Here is a 21,320-nt window from a genome sequence, read left to right as displayed (position 1 = left end):
CCAGCAACCTCTAAGGAAACGGTTAACTCTTTGTGTTTCCCAGTGATTAAGACTAGTAATGGTCAAGGTAATAGCCCTCATATTTAGCAATGGGGAAGGTCTATGAATAAACACCAACCTTCTGCTAACACAGCAAGTGAGCATTTCCTGATCTCCTGCTGTAATCAATCTACTTCATTAATGACTCTGAAAACAAGACCCAACTGCTGGGGCTGGCCCTGGGAAACCTGCATTACAAACTCCCTGTCTCCTATTAACCTTTTGGTGTTTTCTTCACAACTCTTAATTAGAGCCAAATAAAACTACGGGTTGAGAAACTCTTAAGTTAAAACACGATTTTCTGTGGAAAGTTGGTAAACTCCAAATTTGTGTTTGCTTGGCCTTTCTTTTTAATTATGATGGAGGATGGCTGTTACTTGTTTAACGGAGGCTTAGATGATTAATGCYGTAATGTTACTGTAATTAAGGGTGAAAAAAGATGTGATTGGAGCCTGTATAATTTACAGGCATCTTCGCGTGCTGCTAGTGAAGCAGCTCTAAGTGTTGCATAGAGGAATTGTAAAAATTTATTCTAATTAAAATTGCCAGATTGACTGAACAACAGGTGAGTTGCGTARCTTGAGCGGTGTGCTCCTTGGGTGAGAAATCATCTGAAATCAGTGAATTATACAAAGCTGCCTATTATTGCCCTAAATAGGGACGTGTGTGTGCTTACCATGGCAACCTGCATCAGGTTTTCTGCCGCTGTGAAATACAGGGCCCTTTATTAAAGGTGCAATCGGAGCAAACAGCGAGGTGACCCGCGGGGCTGTGGTACCTGGCGTCGCGTTAGCGTGAATGGTTAGAGAGCAGAGTGGTGGTCACAAGTGATTGCCATCAAATTAAGTTGCTTTCTGGGTTGTTACAACATGCACCCAGAGCAGTTTAGGGAGTGCTTTGGGAAGAGGGTGTTGGATGGTGCTGGAGGGTGAGGGAGTTGGCACCTTGCATGGGGAGGGAAGGGAGGTCCTCTGGCTCTGGAGGCCCTCTGGGACTCGAGGCCGGCTGGGATCCCTCCTGCTCAGCCCATCTTTCTCAGGAGCAAACATGGTAAAGAGAAATTACAGCCCAGGCCTCATCCAGTTGGCTCTAAATTACATTTTTGAGGTGGAAAGGGGCTTGGGGAAGGCCCCTGTATCCCCGTGGGGAGGAGGGAGTGCACGGCCTTTGGAAGGAAGGTAGATGGAGGTGAGTATCTAAAATGTACCAGCTCYGCACGTTTCTGCGGTGGGGAGACACGCACCACAGGGCTGGTGTGTAGGTTGTTTTACTAAATGATCTATGTAATAATATATAAGTCAAAACTCTGTAATAATTGACTCCAAACAGCAAAGAGAACTTGCTGCTTTTATCTGTCTTAAGGGATGTGCTGCCACTCAAAACTGAGTGCTATGTTTTATTTCTCATGCAGCATATATGAATGTAAGAGAGGAGGTATTTTTAAATAGGTCACAGAATTATTAAAAAGTTTTGCAGCTTTTCTCTGCCGTAGTCATGCAGGTTTGCACCTGAATGTGCTGGGCTGGGAACCCAGAGACCTAGGGCCTTTCCTGACTCAAGCTGGTTATTTTTTGTTCTTGCCTTTGTTCAGTAATTTCTCTTTTTTCTGTCTCTGCATTTATCACTTTTTGTTTAGCATGCAAGGTCTTAATAGCATATATATCATAGACGTACGTTCATTGTAAGGTATGTAACTGTGGTGAGTATAAYGTAGCCCCATTTTTGCTGCATATCTGTACTAGTAATGATAAATTTTGCTCACTCTCAGCATGAGTTCTGTTGGTGTTTTTATTTTTAGGCACAGATCCTTTTTGTTTCGTTTTCTGTACCATATTTTCACCCTCTTTCTGAGCACGCAGAGTGACTTTCTTTGTAACCAGCTTCATTAGCTACTTGCATGTTGTGTTTCATTACTGATATCCACAGAAGGCTCCAAGTGACAGCGGGTGACTGCAGTCACCACTGTGTCACTTCACGTTCGGGCAGTGACAGTTGTACTCGGGGCATGGAAACAGAGCGAGGTTGAGATAAATTGGGCCCTAGGTCTGGTTGCAGTATACGGAGCAAAATGTGAATGTGTGCAGTGACTATTTCTTGTGGAAGTGGGGCTTTGCCCTGAAGAAATCCTAGGCTAAAGTGAGTTCTTGACAGGAAAAGAGAAAATTGACCAAAAAAGATATTAAAAAAACCCTTCTCTTTGAGTTGAAGCAATAGGAAATGAAAATTGCTGAGATACTGTCATGTGGGCAGCGGTGCTACCAACCTTGTGCTGCAGTAATTACCTCTGTGCATGCAATTTGTGCTCAGCTACGAGTGATTTCCCACAGCATCCYGTGCCCAGGCTGTATCCAGTCAGTCCCAGCTGGAGAAAACTGCTCCTGGATAAATTTTGTGAGATTTTTCCCCCAGATGCTACCGTGCATCTTGGCACTTGAGCAGCGTGAGCCGTGAAGCTCCCTGCCAYGCGAGGTAAGGAGCAGAGATGGTCGCTGGAGATGTCCCCTTGCTCCTGCTGGAGCCTGCTGCAAAGGGAGGCCTGGAGCCCCAGGGCCGGGCTGCAGAGCAGTGGGGAGCAGAGCCATGTAATTCTGCCAGGTACTGAGTGTTTTCAGCTGGCAGATGATGGGCAATAATAAGGTCAAGTTGTTTCTTGCCAGATCAGGCTGTTCCCAGGTGGAAGAAAATTTTCTTTGCTGGCTGGGGGAGTTTCTGCAGTTGATTTTGCACTTGCCAATGTGCAAAACAAAAGGCAGTGAAGAACGCTGGTTGGAATTTTTCAGTGAAGCCTGAGGAAGGTAGATGTCCAAATCACTTGAAAGCTAACGTGGGTTGGGCGCTTGATTTCCTCTGACTGCTTTGGAAATGTCAGCCTAATTAATGCCCAGACTTCTGAAAAGATTTGTGAATCCTGCTGCAAATGGTACCTGTTGACTGCAGTGCAGGGAAAGACTCTGCTGCATATATTAAGGTGTCTACCTTAAAACGGCAGTCGTCTCCTCTGGTTTTAATGATCTGCTCGGGCTTCGCTCTGTTTAATTTGGATGGATACAAGGAAGGGCTGTGGATAGTGCAAGTACAGCCAAGGGTGCCCCCTCGTCTGCTTGGCCACTTTCTCCAATTAGCTGTTTTAATAAGTGGAGCAGGCCTGAGCCAGGCAAGGAGCCTTCTGATCTGCAGTGGAAGAGAAATGGCTTTCTCAAGTGAAATAACCTGATTCTGGATCATTTGGCACTGCTCAGCAAGCTATAAAAGGAGCCTATCTCGTTTGGGAAGAGGGATTTGGCTAGAAATCTGAAGCCAAAGTCTTAAAAAGTAGTAAATCAGAGAGGGTCAGGGAGCCAGAAGCCTCACTGAAAGCAGTGTGTAACTGATGGGAGTGTAAATAGCTTTGGGAGCAGGTGATACACCCAGGTGGGCCTGTAGCATGGGGCGCTGTGTGAATTGGCCCTGCATTTCTTTTCTGCTCCTCCCAGTGAGTTTGCCTTGCCTGCTGAGCTATGTGTGTCGCTGACAGTGCTGCTCCCCAGCACCTTTCCACCGAGGCAGCCTGCAGCTTCCTGACGCTTCCACCTGCCCATCCTTGATGGATTTCTGAAACCAAGTTCCCCGGGAGTCATCCCGAGGAAAGGCAGGACCGCAGCCTGCCTTGCAACACTCCCTGGCTTCATTTCCATGTCGTGCATTTGTTCTGACATGCGCTGCTTTTGCAGGCACTCTCTGATTAGTTTTGGTCCCTCAGTTGCATTGATTTACAGACCTTTAGTTTGCAATACAGCTTTTCTTGATGACAGTCCATGAAGCACATGATAACTCAGCAGCCTAAATTATTCAGGGGAATTGAGTGTGTTTGGCTTGCTCCAAACTTTTGTTTCCTTTCAGGGCTGTCAGTAGAACAGGTAACCACGATGCTTGTATCAAACTCGTTCAAGTGCCAGGGAAACACAAACAGCTCAAGTATAACCCGTGTTTTACCTCTTTCATCGCTGATTTCCAACCCGAGCCGGTCTTTTTCTGGACACTGCTTCATGCCTTGTAAAAATGTTTATCTTGCATCTACAGTTGCTCGCCTCCGGTACGCTGCTGGGCTCTGGGAAATTGCTTCATTACATGCTGGAAATGTCCTTGTAAAATCGCACAAAATTCTGCATCTCATTCACCTTCCAACCATGTTTCCTTCTGTGAAAATGTATTCACTCATGCAAATATTTAGACCCACTAGTCACCACTGTAGGGTCTAGGAATCTCATACTAATGAAGACATATAATTAAAATGAACAATTCCACCTACAATTCCCTAATCAGTTGACCTGTGCTTCTGCAGTCCTCCTCCTGTGTTATTTGGTAGACATTTCCACTTATTTGTAGAAAATTCACATGAACGGGATGTCTTTGTGCGCTGGCTGGATGTGCCTTGCTGGGATGTCAGTGGGAGAGGGGAGGCTCCCTCGGTGAGGGACCCTGCACAAAAATGTCCTCTTGCTTTTTGGAGACCGCTCGGGGTCTAGGGCTGGCCACAGAACTGCAGGGTACAGCTCAAGGTGTCRCCTTCAACGCCATAAAGGAGATTTTGGTTGCTCTTTTGCCCTGGTGATTTAGGATCTGGCCTGAAACCCATTAAAGCCAGCAGGACTGTTGGCCTTGAATTCACGGTTTAAATATTATTACTGCCTCTGTCCTCTCCTTCATAGTTTCCCTGATGATGTTCTCCTGGTTGTTCTGGCTCTCAGTCCTAGGCTTGAGAGGAGTCCAAGAGAGATGTCATCCTTGGAGAAGTTCTGGCTCTAGAAGTTGCTGGAAACRCTGGTCATCTCAGCCCTTGCTAGTGAGTGTGCCTGAAGAGAAGGTGTTTGCTGCTAAACAGCTCCCATATCTAGGTGTGACCACTATTAGAGGGTGGAGATTGGCCTTGGAAAAGTCAAGCTGCAAATGAGATGGGATTTTAGGGATTAGAATAATTACCCTCTGGAACAGGTTCCCAAGGGATGWGATGTATTCCGTATGACTTAGAGCCTTTAAATCGCGTCTGTGTGTCTTCCCTGGGCGCAGGCCTGGCTGCTGAGGGCTGTGTCTGAGCAGGGACTGGATCCTGTGGGTCCCCAGGGAGCGGCGTTTGGCACGTGCCGGAGGGGACCTGTCCCCTTGGCCCGCGTGCCATGTGGGCACGGGCAGGTTGAGCAAGGCCCTGGTTCAGGAGCGAGTGTTCCTGCGTGCTGGAGCAGTCCCGGCTGCATCAGTGTTTCCAGGAGCTGCCCTCCCAGCACGCCCTACGTGATGAGCGTGTTTTTAAAGACCTCATTTCCTGGACCTCGCCTTTTATCTCTCCCAACAGCAAGCAAATGAGCAGCCCTGTGGATTGCAGTTTCTGCTTCTGCACTCGGCAAGCTCTCGGAGCCTGTTGACAACGGCTTTTTTCTCTTTGCCGTGCTCCTGCCTGCAGGATTTGGGGATATAATTCACTTGGAGCTGGTGCTTTGTCAACTTGCAGCGGGTCTAATTGCCTAACGATCAGTGCCGGTGCCTGTTAAACCTGGTCCTGCTGAACAGCCRGGCTGCGGTTGTCTCGCCGGGTTGTACCTGCTGTGTCGGCTGGGGCCGCCTTTGATTCTCCTTCTCCTTGCCCGGCTTTGGCTGCTCCTTCCGACGCCGGGGAGCAGCGTGCGGAGCAGCAGCCTGCGCTGCCTCACGGAGCCCGGCCTTAAAATACAAACCGTGTTTGAAAGCAGCCCCCCCAGGGCCGGGGGCTTTGCCAGGGCGAAGCTCTGAGGGGAATGTCGGGGGGATGAGAGCGGGATTTGGGGCAGGAGCGTGGGAGAGGTTCAGCCCCGAGCCCAGCGTGGAAGGTGGCCGAGCTCCGGGGAGGCTCCTCAGCAGTTGTGACCTTGTCACCATCCTGCTGGGGCTGTCGCGCCCTGCCTGTCGCTGTTCAGGGAACRCGGTGCCTTTCTCTGTCTTCTGTCTTTCCTGTGTTTTCCTACCCTTGCTGCTGTTCTTGCAGTCTAATTGGCTGCATTTCTTGGTAGCACCTTCTTACTTATGCATCCGAGGTGCCCAACTGGCTGGGGCTGTCTCCCGTAGCTCCCATCATCCATCCATGCCTCTTCCAAGGCTGTTTCTTACTTAATGGCACACAGCAAACATTAGTGCATTACCATCCCTTTTCCAAGAACAGTCTCCATCCACTCTTCTCTCATCCCCCCAGTGCCTCATCCAATTTAATTAATTATACTTAGGATATTACGCATCCTGTCAAAGTTTTTTTTCCTTTCCGAGGTTTAATGGTTTTTTAATTCTAATGCATGCTGCATGTGTAAGTGTTTTAGAAATGAGGAGGCTGCGTGGTGGCGAAGAGGCAGCGCTACATCCGTGTGCCACAGKCAGCAAGGAAGTGTGAGGGTGGATCCCTGTGGAGCATCCTGATAATGTGACAGGTTCAGTAGGAGTGACTTTCTGGGGTCTTGGTATTTCCCTTGTTTTTTGGCCTGTCAGTGCTGCAGACTGCTTGGATTTCGAAAATCCATCTGGCCTGTCATGCCATCGCCGGGAATAACGATGCCGTAGTGGAATTTAGCTGACAGCCCTGTGAAGCGGGGCCAGGAGGGAACCAAATCCATGCTGGCCTCGTGGCAGCGTTGCAGAAACGTGTCAGAGACGAAGAGCTCGGGGGATCGGAAACAACATGTGGCTGAACAGAGCGGGATGGAGCCAGAGGTTCAGGGCGCTGCCCCACGCAGCTCTTGGTGTGATCAGGAGCCCTSCTTCCAGCACGGAGAGGACGGAGCCGCCGGGCGAGCCAGACCCTCAGGGAAACCATCACCATCCGTGTGGCAGCCAGCTGCAAAGCCCACCGTGGAGCCGACTTTTTCATGGAATACTTGCACAAAAAACTGWTAATTTGCACAAAAAGATGCTAATTTGCTGTTGCCTTTGTTCAGCTGTTTCCCCATGGCTCTCCAGGTTGAAGCACGAGACAGGTTAGAGGCAGTTCAGCCCGTGAGGATGTGTGACCCGTGAGGTGGCAACTCCACCTGYGTTCCTGGGAGTTCAGCTTATTCCATAACTCACAGGTAACATAATTGCCCTAGACATATAATAAGGTTTTGGATTTGACTCTTGCCCTTAGAGTAATTTTGTAGGTGTATTTATACACTGTGATGGCACTCTCTTAATTTATGAGGGTAAACTTAATTGCTGGAGCTAATTTTCTGCTGAATTAAATGGGCTGGATTCCCAGGCTCCGGCAGTGCCCGGATCTCCTCCGGAGGCACGAGATGGTCATGGGGCCAGTTTACCCCTCGTGCCTGTGGAGCTCCCTTGCTTGAGCCCTCTGSTAGATCCGTGACCGGGGCAAGGAGGAGCAGGAGCATCCTGCGTTGCAGTGATTCACAGCACGGGATCAGACCCCRGGCACCTTTGGATGCTGAATAATTTAGAGCAGCTTTTGCCGAGCTGTCCCTGTGGCTGTGTTGTCCCTGTTCCCTTTTGTTGCCTTTGAGATTTTCTGACGTGCCTGCGGTTCCAGGCCGGCATCTTTTCAGGGAGTATCCGTGTGCTTCAGAAGAAGGGATCCACCAGGATGAAAAAAAMCACCCGCTCTTATGTTAGGCAGAAAAATCAAAGAGTTAAAGTAAAATACCAGGGAGGGAATGAAGTGGAGCGTGGGTGTGGAGGAGCTGAGAGGTCAGTGTCATGATGAGAAATGGCCGGGGACCAACAATTTTGGTGCAGAATTCCCTAACTATCACTCAACTCTGGGGAACGCCCCACCGTGCTGGGAAGCTTTCCAGCTCCCTCCACTCTTCAGAGCTCTGTACTTTTAGGAAGTACAAAGAGCTTCTCATAATGTTTTGCCTTGTGGGTACGTATATGATTAATTCCATGCAAGCATTACTGGTGCAATAACAATACTGGAGGTCCTGAAACTGAAAAAGGAAACACATTTGGCTCATACTTCATACACAATCACTTACACTCAAGCTATTGATAGTTGATTGGGATCTGTGGACTGCTGGGCTGGTGCCACTGGGTTTCTAAGCACTTTCAATGGCTGGAACAGACAGCAAGGCTGTAGGTTTTGGCAAGCTGTAGGTCTCATTAGTCAGGCTGACTGTATCTGACACGAGAGATTCCCATCCACCAAGATGAAGCTCACTTCCCTAGGCCTTGGCTGATGTCCCAACGATATTTACATGAAGGACAACAGAGGATCAGTGTTAAGATTAAGACTGCGAGTTTTCGGTAGGCAGACAGTTAAATATTCCATTGAATACCCGTGATTATTTAGATAATGGTGAAGTTTGTTCATGTCCTTGAGAATTCTGGGGAACGGCAGTTGTTTTATGCTAAGCATGCAGAGATGTGTTTAATCTTGATAATAGGAGTAAATTATGTATCAGCGCTTATAACCTCAGCTTCTTTATTTTTCGCTCCTTCTGTAGAACCCCCAGAAATTTCCAAGGAAAACCCGAGGCTCTCAGGGCCGGGAGGTAGGAGAAGGGGAAGGTCCTGGGTCGAGCATGGTGTCCTGGGGAGCTCACAGAGCGAGATGTGCGGCTCCCTTAGGGCYGACTTTATGGTGGTCTGCAGCATTTCTGCGGCTCTTAGGTCCACGCTGGCGGATCTGCTGCTTTCTTCCCTGGAAACGCCTGGAATTTCCGGGGCCTGGAATGAGCCTGGAATTCCTCCGGGCCTCSCTCTGTGTGCACGTGGACCCTGTGCATGCAGGGCTCTGCAGGGTGGYGCTCAACTTGCCCAACCCAGCATCTCAGTGTCGCTGCGGGGCAAGAACAGCCCCCGGCTGCGGGCATCGCGCCGAGCCGCCGGGATTTGGGCCCGTCAGCACCCCCAGCACTTCCTTAAATTAACAGCAAGTGCCTCCTCCCAGCCCCTTCCCTGCCTGGAGAGCATTSGGGTGGATTAGGCTGCTGCCCTCTGGGGCAGATAGGTGCTGGGTTAGGCCGGGATAAAACACCCCACGTGGGCGTCCCGATGGGCACACAGCAGCACCTTTGGCTGCTTTGGAAAAGCACTGCCCGGGAGCTGGCCTGCTCTCTGCCAYGTGGAACCGCCTTGGAATTGCTTCTTATCTTCCCCCCAGCTGCAACTTCTGTTTTGTTGGATTTTCTATTGGAATCACCGAGCGGCTCTTTCCCGAACAACACCTGATTTTTGCATGGGATGCGGTAATAATTTGATTCATTGTTGCCTTTCAAATTTGGATGCGTGGTTCGTATTGCATTTCCCCCCAGACAGGATATTCGAATATGACTGTTTCAGGTTTGACAATGCGAGTGAGAAGTAACCTTTGGATTAATTTGCTTTAGCAACTAAAGTCCCATTAAATGGGAGGCAGCTGGTGTCAAAGGCATAAATGGAGACAAAGTTTTGCTCCCAATTGTGGGAAATGTGTTTAAACAGACTAGAAATGTTTCCATCTCTGCAGGGTATAATATACTCAAATGGTTACATTAACATGAAAAAAATATAAGAAAGAATRTATTTAGGACAATCCCCCTGTATCCAGTGTTAATGAAATTGAATTCCAGTAATGAAGTCAAAGGGCTGTATTCTTCGCTCGGCGCGGTAGCTTCCATTAGCATTAATGGGAGCTGTGCATGTGAATTACAGATTCCTAATGGCTGGGATGGAAAAGGTCTCCTGGATCCAGGAGCGCTCTCCTCTGCCAGGGGCGAATCCTGCAGGCAGCCCCTTGRCTCGGCCGGGATGTGTGTGAGCCTATCGAGGCTGATAGTCCTTCTGATAGCRTAAATAGCCAAGGTTCAGAGGGGAAACCTGCCCCGCAGGGGCCTCTCTGAGCCTTACGGACCGCTTTAGTCCCCAGAAAAGGATGAATTTGGTTTAAATGGTGAGTTCTCTCGGCCCCCTGACCAGGAATTAATTCCAGTGTGTGAGGGGAGGCAGGGGTTGCCCGTGGTCCCGGATGAAGGGGCCAACCCTCAGTGGGAGCYGAGGTCCCTGAGGCTGCTTGTGTTGTGCGGTGGCCCCCAAACCAGGGGGTCCTGGAGCTGCCTCCTTCCTGGAGCCTCCTGCTCACCTAGGATGCTCCAAAGTGTCCGAAAGCTGCTTATCCTGAGAAAAGTCCTTATCATTCATCTATCCTGGCCCCCCGGGATAGGCAGAAGGATACCGCAGCTGCGTCAGTGAGAGTCATCTTTCATTATATAGTGTCAGCTCTAAAGGATGGTGCTAATGGTAATAAGGAGCAGGGGCAGCCCTGGAGCTCAGGTAGCTCTGCGTGGCTCCCATGAGCTTCCCGGAGCCACTCGCTCCAGCCAGGAATGAGCTGCTCGGCTCACCGTCATGGAGACGCTCCCCGCGGGCCCCACTCAGCAATTGGTAATAAATGAATCCCATTCATATCCCTTATTCATTAAAATAATTCCTCCCGGGCTTTTGAGTTGTCCGAGCACTGCTGACCTCTTGTATCAGGACAGACAATCTGGGATTAAAGATGTAACTTTCCATATTATTCCAGCTTGCATAAACCCCAACAACAGGGAAGCATGGAGAAGGAAAGGCCCTCGTTGCAGCAAAGAGCATTTGTCCCTGGCTGCAGGTGTCCCTGGAGCGGTGCCTGGGGAGGCTGTGGTGGGATCYCCTTGCTGCAGACACGGGAGAATTCCTGGTGGGAAAGGCCCATAGGTCTGATATATAACATGCTGTTCCCTTACTCTCTTTTCTGGGATTGTGCTGTTAGGGAAGATGAGGGAGAGGGGCAGAGTTTTGGTGTCCAGGCAGCAGCTGGGCTGTGACTGGGACTTCCTTGTGCGCGCCTCCAGCTCGGTGCTTTATCCGGAGCCCGGGAGCGCTGCAGCTCCCCTGGGAGAGCAGCTCCCTCCTCCAGGACCGCGGCCGGAGCCACCTGCAGCACGGCACGAAGGGACCGGGGCTCCCTATGCAAGTATTCCCATGGAAATGATGGTGCGGGATGGAACAGCAGCCCCAAAGTAATTGTAAGAGGAGCGATAAATAATGCAGCCGCGCGTCGTCCGTGCACGGTGGCCAACCATGAGCAAACATCAACGGYGAGCCTTGATCCCTCCGTGTTTACTATTTATTCACATTTATTATTCATAAATTCCATCACAAATGTTAGGCCTGCACCTCAGCGAGACATTTGCATTTTATTTTAAGTTTAATTTTTTTTCCCTCCTCCCCCACCTCTAGTTTTGTGAAGAGAGATTTAATGATTTGCCTTTCCACACAGCTCTCTTGCTTGCTCTCCCTGGCTCCTCACTTCTTGTTTCAGGAAAAGATTTCTAACATGGAAAAGTGATATTTGAATAGATTCCCCTAAGGCAATCAATTTACTTTTAATTTGTCTGGAACTAAGCTTTTCTTTGTTGCAATGTGAAAGGATTGAAACTGCTGTAAAATTTATTAGCTTCCAGGAAGATTTTGAAATGAATTTTTTAATGATCGTGCTGTTTGCCGTACCCAGAAGCAGTGTCATCGTGATTACAGTATAATCATACGGTTGCTGAAGAAACACCAAAACACGGAGCTAACGCCAGACTTTTCCTACGAGTGCCCCTGTAGTAAGGGCTGGAGATCCAGGTGTGCTGAGAAATGCTGCCCCATGTGGGGTCTTTTGGGCAGATGGCCTCAAAAACCGTAAGATTGGGGCTGGGGGGACATTGGSACCTGCCACCTTCCTGCAGGTGCCCAGTGCTGCAGCCCCTGCTCTTGTTTCTAGCCGCTGCTGATGCTCTTGAGAGCTGCTCTCGGCCCAGACCCACGTGCGTTTTCCTCGGCACGGGAACCTCGTGGTCGGGGAGGGATGAGAAGCACTTGGCCGAGTCTGGGGCTTCACCTGGTACTTCACATAAGGCAAAGTGCAAACACGGAGACGCAGGTGAGCGTGGATTCTGCTAGTCCCTCCTTCCCCATCTAACAGCACAAACGAGTTCTCCTTACTCACCTCCACCAACCTCCTCTGATGTGGATTGGATTGAGCCGAGTGTCTGTTGGAAAACGGGAGCTCTGGGGACTGTTGTCATTGCCCAAATTGCCCCTTAGCCGTGTAGCGGCACTCGCCACCCGGCCGTTTGTCAGGAATATTGCATTCCCGGGCGCTCGCACCTCACTGCCCTTTAGCTCGGTCTCGTTGACCRCCGCTGCGGTTGCTCAGAAGATAATTCAGTCACCGGCCGGGCTGGATGGGCTGTCTTTGCAGCTGGTTTTGGGTCGATGGGGAGTGAATCCAGGGGCAGAGGCTTTGACAAGGCAAGTAAAAGCATTTGTGTACCCTGCATGTTCTTAAGCCTTGTTTATAACTGAAGATCTCGAGCATCTGGTGGCTCCGCTCCTGGCCTTGGTCCTTCTTGTCCCTGTCCCATGGCTGGGGACCCCAGAAGCTTCTCGAGCAGCAGGTTTGGGGGCTGCAGCGAGCGCCCAGCTCGGCGCTGTTCATGGCGCTGCAGGGCACCTTCCTCCTGCCCGTGACRCGTGCGTGGTGGCGGAGAGGTTTTAGGGGGGGTTTTGCAAGGCAGGACGAGGTGGCCCTGGCTGCTGTCACACGTCCCGCTTGTCCCTGCATCGCTGCTGCGCTGGGCTCGTCCCTTGGAGCCRGGCTGGGTAAAGGGGCTTGGAAGGCTGGAGCTACGCGTGCGTTTTGCTTTGCTTGTTGAGGAATATGTTTATTCCAGAGAGGACTTTTTTATTGCTTATTTTTAATGATTATTTTCTGGTCTGAGAGCAGCCTAGCTGCTCGCCTGCTTGTGCGGAGGCCTCTGCTTCATCCCCTGCATGGGTCCTACCGGGGAGCCCTTCCCTGGGATCATGGGGATCGCTCCCTGCTGCCCCACCGTGGGGAAGGCGAGAGCCCCAGGGGGTGGTGGCCGTGCCGGGCAGCCCTGCGTGGGACCGGACACCCCAGTCATCCCCTTCCCCTTTCCCAAACGGCGCTTGCAGGGCGCTCCCCTGCTGTGCAAGAGCAGAAGTCAGGAGATACACTGATATATATTGGATGGGGGAAATGGGGTCTTGCAGAACGTGTGGGGTGTATGGTGAAAACCCCACAGCGAATGGTGCAATAAGGAATCCGTGCGCGTGGACGACGGCCCCGGGTGCCGCTGCGGCCACRTCAGTCACCCTGGCCGCAAGGGCAGCGGGAAGCAGTGCCCGGGAGCGGGGCACCAAGGGGACGGTGCCTGGCCCCTCATGGCTGCTGGCCCTTGGCAAAGAAGCGGTTGTACGGGTAGAATTTAATGTCACCCATTTCCATCTCTCCTCCCACATTTCCCCCATGTTGTGTGGAGGAGCATCCTGGTGCCTGAAGGGGTTCATCTCCCCTTCGCCTGCCCAAAAGTGCTTCAAGGCGAGGATCCCTTTGCCTTTGAGCAAGGTCCCCAAGGACTGTGATTGTCACTGAAGTCCTTGGTCACTTTTTATCCAGGGAAGGCACCTGCTTGGAGGCACCACAGCTGCAAGGCTGGGATCCTGCTCCCGGGATCACCCGGATCGGGAAGGAGCAGCCGYCGCTGACGTGCGGGGATCCAGGGCTTTGTAGTTGCTGACAGGCTGGAGGGATGTGCGTTGCAGCGAGGAGCCCAGGTCGCACGGCCCAATAAATCAGTGTCTCCTCGGGGCCTGGAGCCCAGGATATTCCTGTCTCCCTCTGGCCCTTACCGAGTCACAGCTGYACTGAGCAGCTTCCTCGGATAGCACCCTCTTGAAGCTAAGCTGGGGATAAATAGGCTGGCAGCAACACTTTCTGGGCAATTTTGATTTATTTATTTATTTATTGTATTTTATTTTGCCCAAGTGCTGAGAAGCAGCAGAATGGAAGAGCAAGAGCCTTGGATGCCAGTGCAGGTTGTTCTGCACGTTGGGTTCGGAGCGTTGCTCTCCGGAGCTGAAAGCCCGGCCTCCAATGCGGCCCCCCAGCCTCGCGCGGCGCTCGGCCGGGCGCCTGCTCTGACGTACAGAAATAACTTACATTTTACCCATAGGTTTCAATTAATTGGCTTCTTCTCCTTTAAAAAAGATCTCATTCTTTTTCCCTTTTTTTTTCCAGCTCTGCCTTTTACTCGTTTATTCTCTGTAAGTGTTAAGCTGCTCATATTTTGGTGCATTGTGTTATGTGCCGGGAATTTTTATCAGCCGCCCTAGTGCTAGAATGTGGTGGAAATACCAATGTAGCTGCAGAGCCCGGGCTGTGCACGCAGGGCACAAAGCATCAAAATGAACCGTTTTCAAATGGACAGGAAGCCAACCAAGGCTGAGTCTGCACCTTTGCGAGGCTCAATCTATCAAACCGACAAGGACCAAATGCATTCCTTTATTGTTATTAGCATTAATTCTTAACACTGCTTTGCTACTTTGCGGGTGTATAAATTACCGTAGGAATGAGTTACATCTTTGCGTATGAAAAGCTGCTGCTTTATGAGGGTTTACTGGCCTATCTGCAAATTACAAATTCTTATCGAGTGGAGGAGAAGCTCGGAGGCGTAAGCGGGGATTGAACGGGAGCCGGGGGGGTGCCTGGGTGGGAAGCCACGGCCTGGTGCTCCMCAAAGGCTGGGAAAGCGGAGCCACCTGGATTTGCTTCCTGGATTTGCCTTGGTTGAACATCCCTGGGCCCCAGCATGTCCGACCGTGCGGAGGGGCTGGTATTTCTCCCCCAGGCTCTATTTGGGATGTGCCCGGGGATGGGGATGTCCCCATAGCGCGTGGCCGCTGTCCCCGAGCGCAGTGCTCAGGCGGAGCAGGGAGCTCTGCAGGGATGCTGGCAAAGCCGCCCCAGTGCAGGGGGCCGCGGGCATTGAGCAGAGAGCGCAAGGAGCGAGGGASAGCGTTGCCTGCTGCCCTGTGGCCGAGACGTCGCGTCCAGGCGCATTGCGACCGCTTCCTTTGGTGCTGCCTCCTCGGGAACCGCAGGCTCCGAGCAGCCSACGCGTGGGGCGCACCTGCTTTCATTTGCTTCCCATGGGAACTCGCTTCCCTTGGGTTTCGGGTCTGTCAGCAGCAGCGAGAGCAGGGGCCACAACTGCTGGAGCCTGAGCTGCCGCTCGGGAAGGGCGGCCGAGCCCCCTCTTCCCAGCGGGGCCCTAGCCGTGGCCGCTGTTCCGCTGGCGTTGGCAGCGGCGCGCGTGCCCTCTCACAGCCGCTGTGTTCTCTCCCCGCAGATCAGAGCGAAGGGTTCCACTGCCGCGAGGAGTGCCGCATCCTGGGCCACTCGGACCGCTGCTGGATGCCGCGCGCCTGCGTGCCCAGCCGCGCCAAGTCCCCCGAGCGCGGCGGGCGCAACGTCATCGCGCTCTCCATAGAGGCCACCACTGTGGACACAGAGCCTTACGAAGACTGTAGCACAAAGAGGACTTTCGCGACGTTCGGCAAGGAAGGCGGCGAGCCCCCGGCCGACGAGCGGGCCGGCAACGCCAAAGGCAAACGGACAGTGGAGGCGCCCGCCGCGTGCAGCCCCAAGGCRGCCGGCGCCGTGCGCGAGGCCGGCAATGGCTGCGAGGCCTCCAGCCCTGTCACGTCGCCCTTGCACCTCAAGAGCCCTTTGGGCGGCAAGGCGGCCTACGGCGGCGGGCAGAGCCGCGGCCCAGAGCCCTTGGCGAACACTGGCCCGTGCCGGCCCTCGGAGGCCGAGCCGCGCGGGGCGGACAGCGAGAGCGGCGCGCGCGACGTCAACCCCCTGCTGCAGGAGTGTCGGGAGAAGGACTCGCCGGCGGCCAAGAGGCTAAAGGACATCGTCCTCTGAGCAGCGCCCCGGCGGGCGAGCGCGCGCCGCCCGCGCGCCCGGCCTCGCGGCGGCCTCCCGCGGGGCTCCCCGCTCGCTGTATTTAAAAGCTTTCCCTAAATGTCTTGTTGATAAACGGAGCTCTCGTTAACGTGACAATCCCACTCGTTCGGGCAGGGGTGTTCAGCCGGAGCAAAGTAGCTTGGTTTTCTTTTCCGTTCCCCCGGAAGGGAGGCAGGGGCGGCGGGGAGGCCTCTTGGGCCCTCGGAAGTGTTAAGTGTGGCGGGTTTGGAGTTTATATATTTTTCTATCGCAAAAGGGATATAAATTTCCGTCCTTGTAAAGGAGCGAAGCGCAAATTCCGTCTTGGGGCATCTTCATTGGCACCCTGGCCTTTTTTTGTAGTCTAGGCAAAATCCTGGCCACTTCTCGTGTATGACTGTTTAAAATTGCAGTTCGGTGAGTTTTAATATTTGCCCAACACAAGGTTGTTTGTACTTTAAGATGTTGCTATTTTGCTATGGACATCCCTGCATTTATGAATCCTTTTGCTGTCACATGCTTATCTGTACTATTATTGTATTTGATATTGCAAATTACTGTATGTCTAGTGATGGCAAAAGGCTCTCAAGATTATTATTATTTTTTTCTAAGAGAAAAAGCGAACACAGTCGTCTAATTTGCACCTTGCAGAACCTGCAGGTTTCAGATCCAGCGGAGCAAGTGCTTTTTCCAGGCCCCACCGTCCCCTGCAGCCTTCACGTGCTCTTGCAGGGCAGTGCTAGGGCCTCACAGGAACTCATTTTGGGGGAAATTCTGCCTGAATTGTCACATGCACTGTACCGAACTCTTCCAAGACCCATTTCTATTGCCTAATTTCAAGGCAATGCATGGAAAATTGTTTCTTTTTTTTTTTTCTAGATTTTTTTTTTTGCTTCCCAATTTAGATATTCCCCGTCTCTAGTCATTTCAAAGTCAAAGTGATGAAATTATTTAAGAGATCTAAATTACCTTCTCAATTAGACACACGCTTCCAAGTCAGCATTTCTCAATCATGATTATGCTAAGTATGTGCGTGTATGTATGTAACCACGGCATGGATTTTAGTGATCTGATTTCTTTTTCTCCCTGCACCATAAATAAATATGGAACGAGCAATAGTGATATTAATTTAGGGGCAGACAGGTGATATGTAACAACGCTACTAATTCAATTAATGTGCCTTCTTAATGGAGAAAAAATTAAAGCAATTCATTATGTTTTTTTCTCATAATTAAGGATGTTTTTGTGTGGGTACAAATTTACTCATATAAAATTGAGTTTAAAAAAATGAGCTACTTTAATAGCCATTTGTAGAAGGAAGAGAGAGAGAAAGAAGGGGTCCCYGAGCTCCCTTTTCTCTTGCAGTGATAATCCCTCAGTGAGGTAAGAGTAAGGTAGGAGGATTTCAGCTAGTCTATTATTATTATTATCATTAACCCTTCACTTGACAGATTTCATAGAATTTAAAACTCTGGAAGGGGAAATACGTAGCTCTTGCCMATGTTTGCTGTGCCAGCAAGTTGAAAGTAGTGGTTTCTAGCGAAATAGTCTTCCTAGGTTTACATATCATGATAAATTATTTTTTACTTTGGTTTATTTAAATTAAAAATGTCGACAAGACAACAAGCTCCAGTCATTGCTATCYTCCACATCAAGTAGCAAAGATAGGCTCAAATAATCGGTTCCTTAGGGCAGGTTGATGCTGCCTGAACGTGCAGCTGCTCTGAGACAGGTCCTAAGTCAGGCTGTTGCCAGCAGTTTGACAAGACCTTGCAAGGAAAACCCTTCTCCTGAAATTAGTGGTACTTCCCTCTCCGGTGTTGATTCCTACCTCGTTCGGATTGAATCCCGTAAATTAATGTGGCGTCACGCATCCCTCCGAGGAGCAAACCCCGGATTCTCCCCATCCTTGTGAAGCTCGGCGTGCGTTTTTCCATCCTTTCTGTCCTCGCAGTGTCTCCTGCCAGGGAGCTCCTGCCAGGCTTCCCTTTTCCCCCTTTTTTTMCCCAAACAGATGCGCTATCATAGCACGGCAGGAAGGAAGAGTCTGCCTTGCTGTTCTTAAACTGGATTTTCTGCAGCTGTCCGTGCCGCTGCTGCCGGCTGGTGCCAGCTGCGGGTGGCCTTATCCAGGGAAACTTCACAAATGCCTTTGCCGGGGGGAGAGGCTTCCCGGGCGCCCCGGCAGCTCCTCCCCGGGGACACGGGGTGGTCGTGGGTGCTGGTGCCCGTGGGACGGGCCGTGGGCGCCGTCCCTGTCACCCGAGYGTCGTCCTCTGCCCGTGGCGCTGCCGCCACCAGCCGCGGTGCTTGGGATGAGCGAGATGCTAACTGAAAAGGAAAGGAGAAGGAGAGGAAAAAAAAAACAGAGAGAAACGTTTCTCTAATTTACCCAGGGGAAACGTGGCTTGCCACTCTGAATAAAAGCACAGACGAGAACGAAGGCGAAATAACCCTGTATTAAAAGGGGGCATTAAAGAGGTCAGTAAACCCTTATGCCTCCGAGAGAATCGTTTAAAGAGCAGTTGTGGCCGGCCTGACCGCGCGGCCCCGGCGAGGCCGGGGTCTCATCCTGCGCGGAGCCCGCCCGGGGCCGCGGCTCCGGCCCCCTGCGAATCCCGCTCCTCCTGTCCCTGGCCTTCGCTGCCATCCGAGAGGGGCTCGGGGCTCCTGAGCGAATCGCGGTCCGTCTATGAGTTTTGTTTTATTTTTCTCCTTTTTTTCTTTCCTCTTAACAGTTGCAGCAAAACTGGCCATGCAAAAACGTAAAGGCTGCAGAGGAGGTGCTTTTTTTTTTTTTGTGCTTTAAGATATAATTAATGTAATCTTTAATCATTCAGACCCAGCTGCGCATTCGGTTTAAGAAAATCACCTGTATCTGTTGGAGCGACCGCGTGGGGCGAGTGCCCCTTTTTGGGAGCTCCCCGAAATGCTGCTGCCCATTCCCGATGTGCTTCCTTGTGTTGGGAACAAGCCGAGCTCCTTCCCACCTGGGCTCTCCCTTTCTTTCCTGCCTGTCCAAACCCGTGTCCGCGGGGCCGGCGCAGGGAGGCAGCTGCTCCCCAGGTCTGTTGGTTGCTGATGAGGTTGTTGCCGTTCCCTGTTGTTTCGTGAAGCTGGAGGTGGCCTGTGGATCACACGTCGTGCAGAAGTGAGTTACATTTCTTTTTTGTTCTGCTTTATTTTTTAAGAAAAAGAAGATAGGAAACAAGTTGCTTTTGTAAAGAACACACTGTCTGATTAATATGTTGAAATTATTCTTGGTGAAGGGGGGGGGAATAAAAATACTAATTATGAATGGAAACACATTTGTCTGTCATTGGGGGAAATGGATGACCCTGTTGCTCCAGCTGCTTCCGCAGCTGGAGAGAATCCTTGATCCGACCGCGGATTGCGGTTCCCGTGCGGGGAAGAGCCCACCCGAGCGCCCYGCACGCGGGACGGATTCGCTGTTGGCCCCGGCTGATGTTCAGCTGGTCCAAGCTGGGCGACAACCCTCAAACGCCAAGCGCTGACCTGGTGCAACCAGGGCCTGGGTTGCAGCCGGCGTCCCCGGGCTCGCGGGGCACGAGAAGGCGCCGCGGGCGCCGCTGCTGCTCCCGTCGCAGCAGGGCAGGCGTTGGGCGGCGCGTTTCCTCATGGTGTCTCCGTTGCTGATGGTATGAAGAATAAATTGTTGTATATGCTGATATGTATGTTCTGTACATTTTCACAGTGATTGAATCATTGTAAACAACGAAATGGAAAAAAAAATGAAAAAAAATCACCATTCTGTCTATTTTATGAAGATGATAAAGCAGCTTTATTAAATTATTACAATTCTGTTTCAAAATGGTGTACTGGCCACGTTGTTTTTTTCTTTTTTCTTTTTTTTTTTCTTTCTTTTCATCTGATGGGAATTTTGTTTTTCACCTCAATGTGGTTTTTCTTTTCTCTGCTTTGAGCGTCTAATGCATTTTAATATTAAAGGCAATTATTGAATAAAACGGACAGCTAAGTGTTTGGTTAAATACGGCTAAGTGGGTTTTGCTTGGAGGGGCTCGTGGTGTCGGTGCTTCCCACGAGATCGGGGGCCGGTGCTGGTGCCCCTCATGGGGCTGCGGGCAGGGGAGGCCACGGAGCGGCCGGCACCCGCCAGCCAGGGCTCTCCAGCCCCCGGAGCGGCTCCGGGAAGCCGGAGAGACGGAATAAATTAATGCACAAAGCAGCCGCCCGGCCAAGGTTCAGAGCCGGTTCAGAGACGCCGATCTCATTTCTGTTTCTTCTGGACATTACATTACATTTGATGTTAAACTGGAATATCTAAATACAGCCAAATTGGATTAACGAGCCATGAATTATCATATACTTTGACGACTAAGTCCACAAAGGCAGGAACAAATAAATTGGGGAGATCAAAGGCCTGAAAGCATACTGAAAAAAAAAMCCCTATATGTATGTATATATCTCTTTGAAATGTGGCTTTACAAATGCGGAGTGTTCCCAGAAGGGAAAGGSGGGGACAAGGGACCTTTCTGGCACCCAGGTACTGCTGGCTTTTGTGCCGGTGCTCTGCGGGTCTTGGCTAGCGAGGGGCCAGGGCTGGCTCCAGCCTCGTTGCTTTTATTTGGGGGGATAYTTTGGTTTTGCAGAGCTCTGTCCTGTGGAGCCTCGGGATGTCTCCTGGCCCCAGCCGCTTACCAGGACAGGGAGGTGGCACCAYGGCAGGCACGGAACGGGGGCAATGCAGCCTCGGCTGCTGCTCCCGCGCCGCCGCCCGCCCCGGGCAATCATGAGAGTCCAACTTTGCCGGAGCCCCGGCGGGACTTCCACGCGCTTAACTTGCATCTGGTTTTTGCTTTGTTTTTGTTGTCTGCCTTCTGCAAGTGATGCAACCGCGCGTCCCCGAGGAGCTGCCGGGGAAGCAAGCACGGCAGGTGCACAATTCACAATTCCCTGCGGCCAGGGCAGCTCCCTGCCCCGCGCCGCTGCCTCCCGCCGTGCTGCCGGGACGGGYCAAGGGGACAGGGGCTCTTTGGGACGGATGCTGCCTTTCAGGGACATCTCGTGATGTTTGGTTGGGACCTGGAGCTGCTTCTCTGGGGCATTTGGTAGCTACTCTGCTGCAGCACCATCACTTGGTCCACCCTATCGATTTAACAAAACAAATAATAAAAAATTTGAAGTACCACTGTCGAGAATCCTGCCATGGCGTTTGCCATTAGCCCAACTGAAATACTGAGGCCCTTGGTAAACATTATTGACCCCCTCAGGGATTAGGCTTAGAAGGTTGTCCCTGGGAAGAACATCTCAAGAGGACAGGTGAGCAGCAGCCACACGAGTCCCATGATCAAAACAGCAGCTTCAACGGGGTTGGTTGAAGGTGGTGAACTGTCTTCCAGGGCCAAATTAAAAGGAATTATCATAATGAAGTCCCTGAGAAAGCAGTGTGGCACCAGAGCTCCCGACTTCCTGGGCAGGAGAGATGGGRGTTGCCTGGCAAGACTGCTGGCGCCGTCGGACCCCAGTGCCACTGACCACCGGCTGCGGGAAG

General features: G+C 51.5%; 1 protein-coding gene across 2 annotated transcripts in view; it reads left to right on the top strand.

Moving 5' to 3' along the window:
• PCDH19 (protocadherin 19) overlaps window positions 1-15,766 on the top strand; it is a 53,988-nt gene extending 38,222 nt beyond the window's left edge. For both annotated transcript variants that reach the window (XM_026036026.1, XM_026036025.1), the window contains exon 5: window positions 15,186-15,766. In XM_026036026.1, coding sequence (XP_025891811.1) covers window positions 15,186-15,766 — 581 coding nt within the window. The remainder of the gene's footprint in view (window positions 1-15,185) is intronic.
• Window positions 15,767-21,320: the final 5,554 nt, after the last annotated feature.

Source organism: Nothoprocta perdicaria, unplaced genomic scaffold, assembly GCF_003342845.1.
Source record: "Nothoprocta perdicaria isolate Ctin4 unplaced genomic scaffold, notPer1 scaffold_17, whole genome shotgun sequence".
NCBI lineage: Eukaryota > Metazoa > Chordata > Aves > Tinamiformes > Tinamidae > Nothoprocta > Nothoprocta perdicaria.
This window is presented reverse-complemented; position numbering and strand designations above follow the sequence as displayed.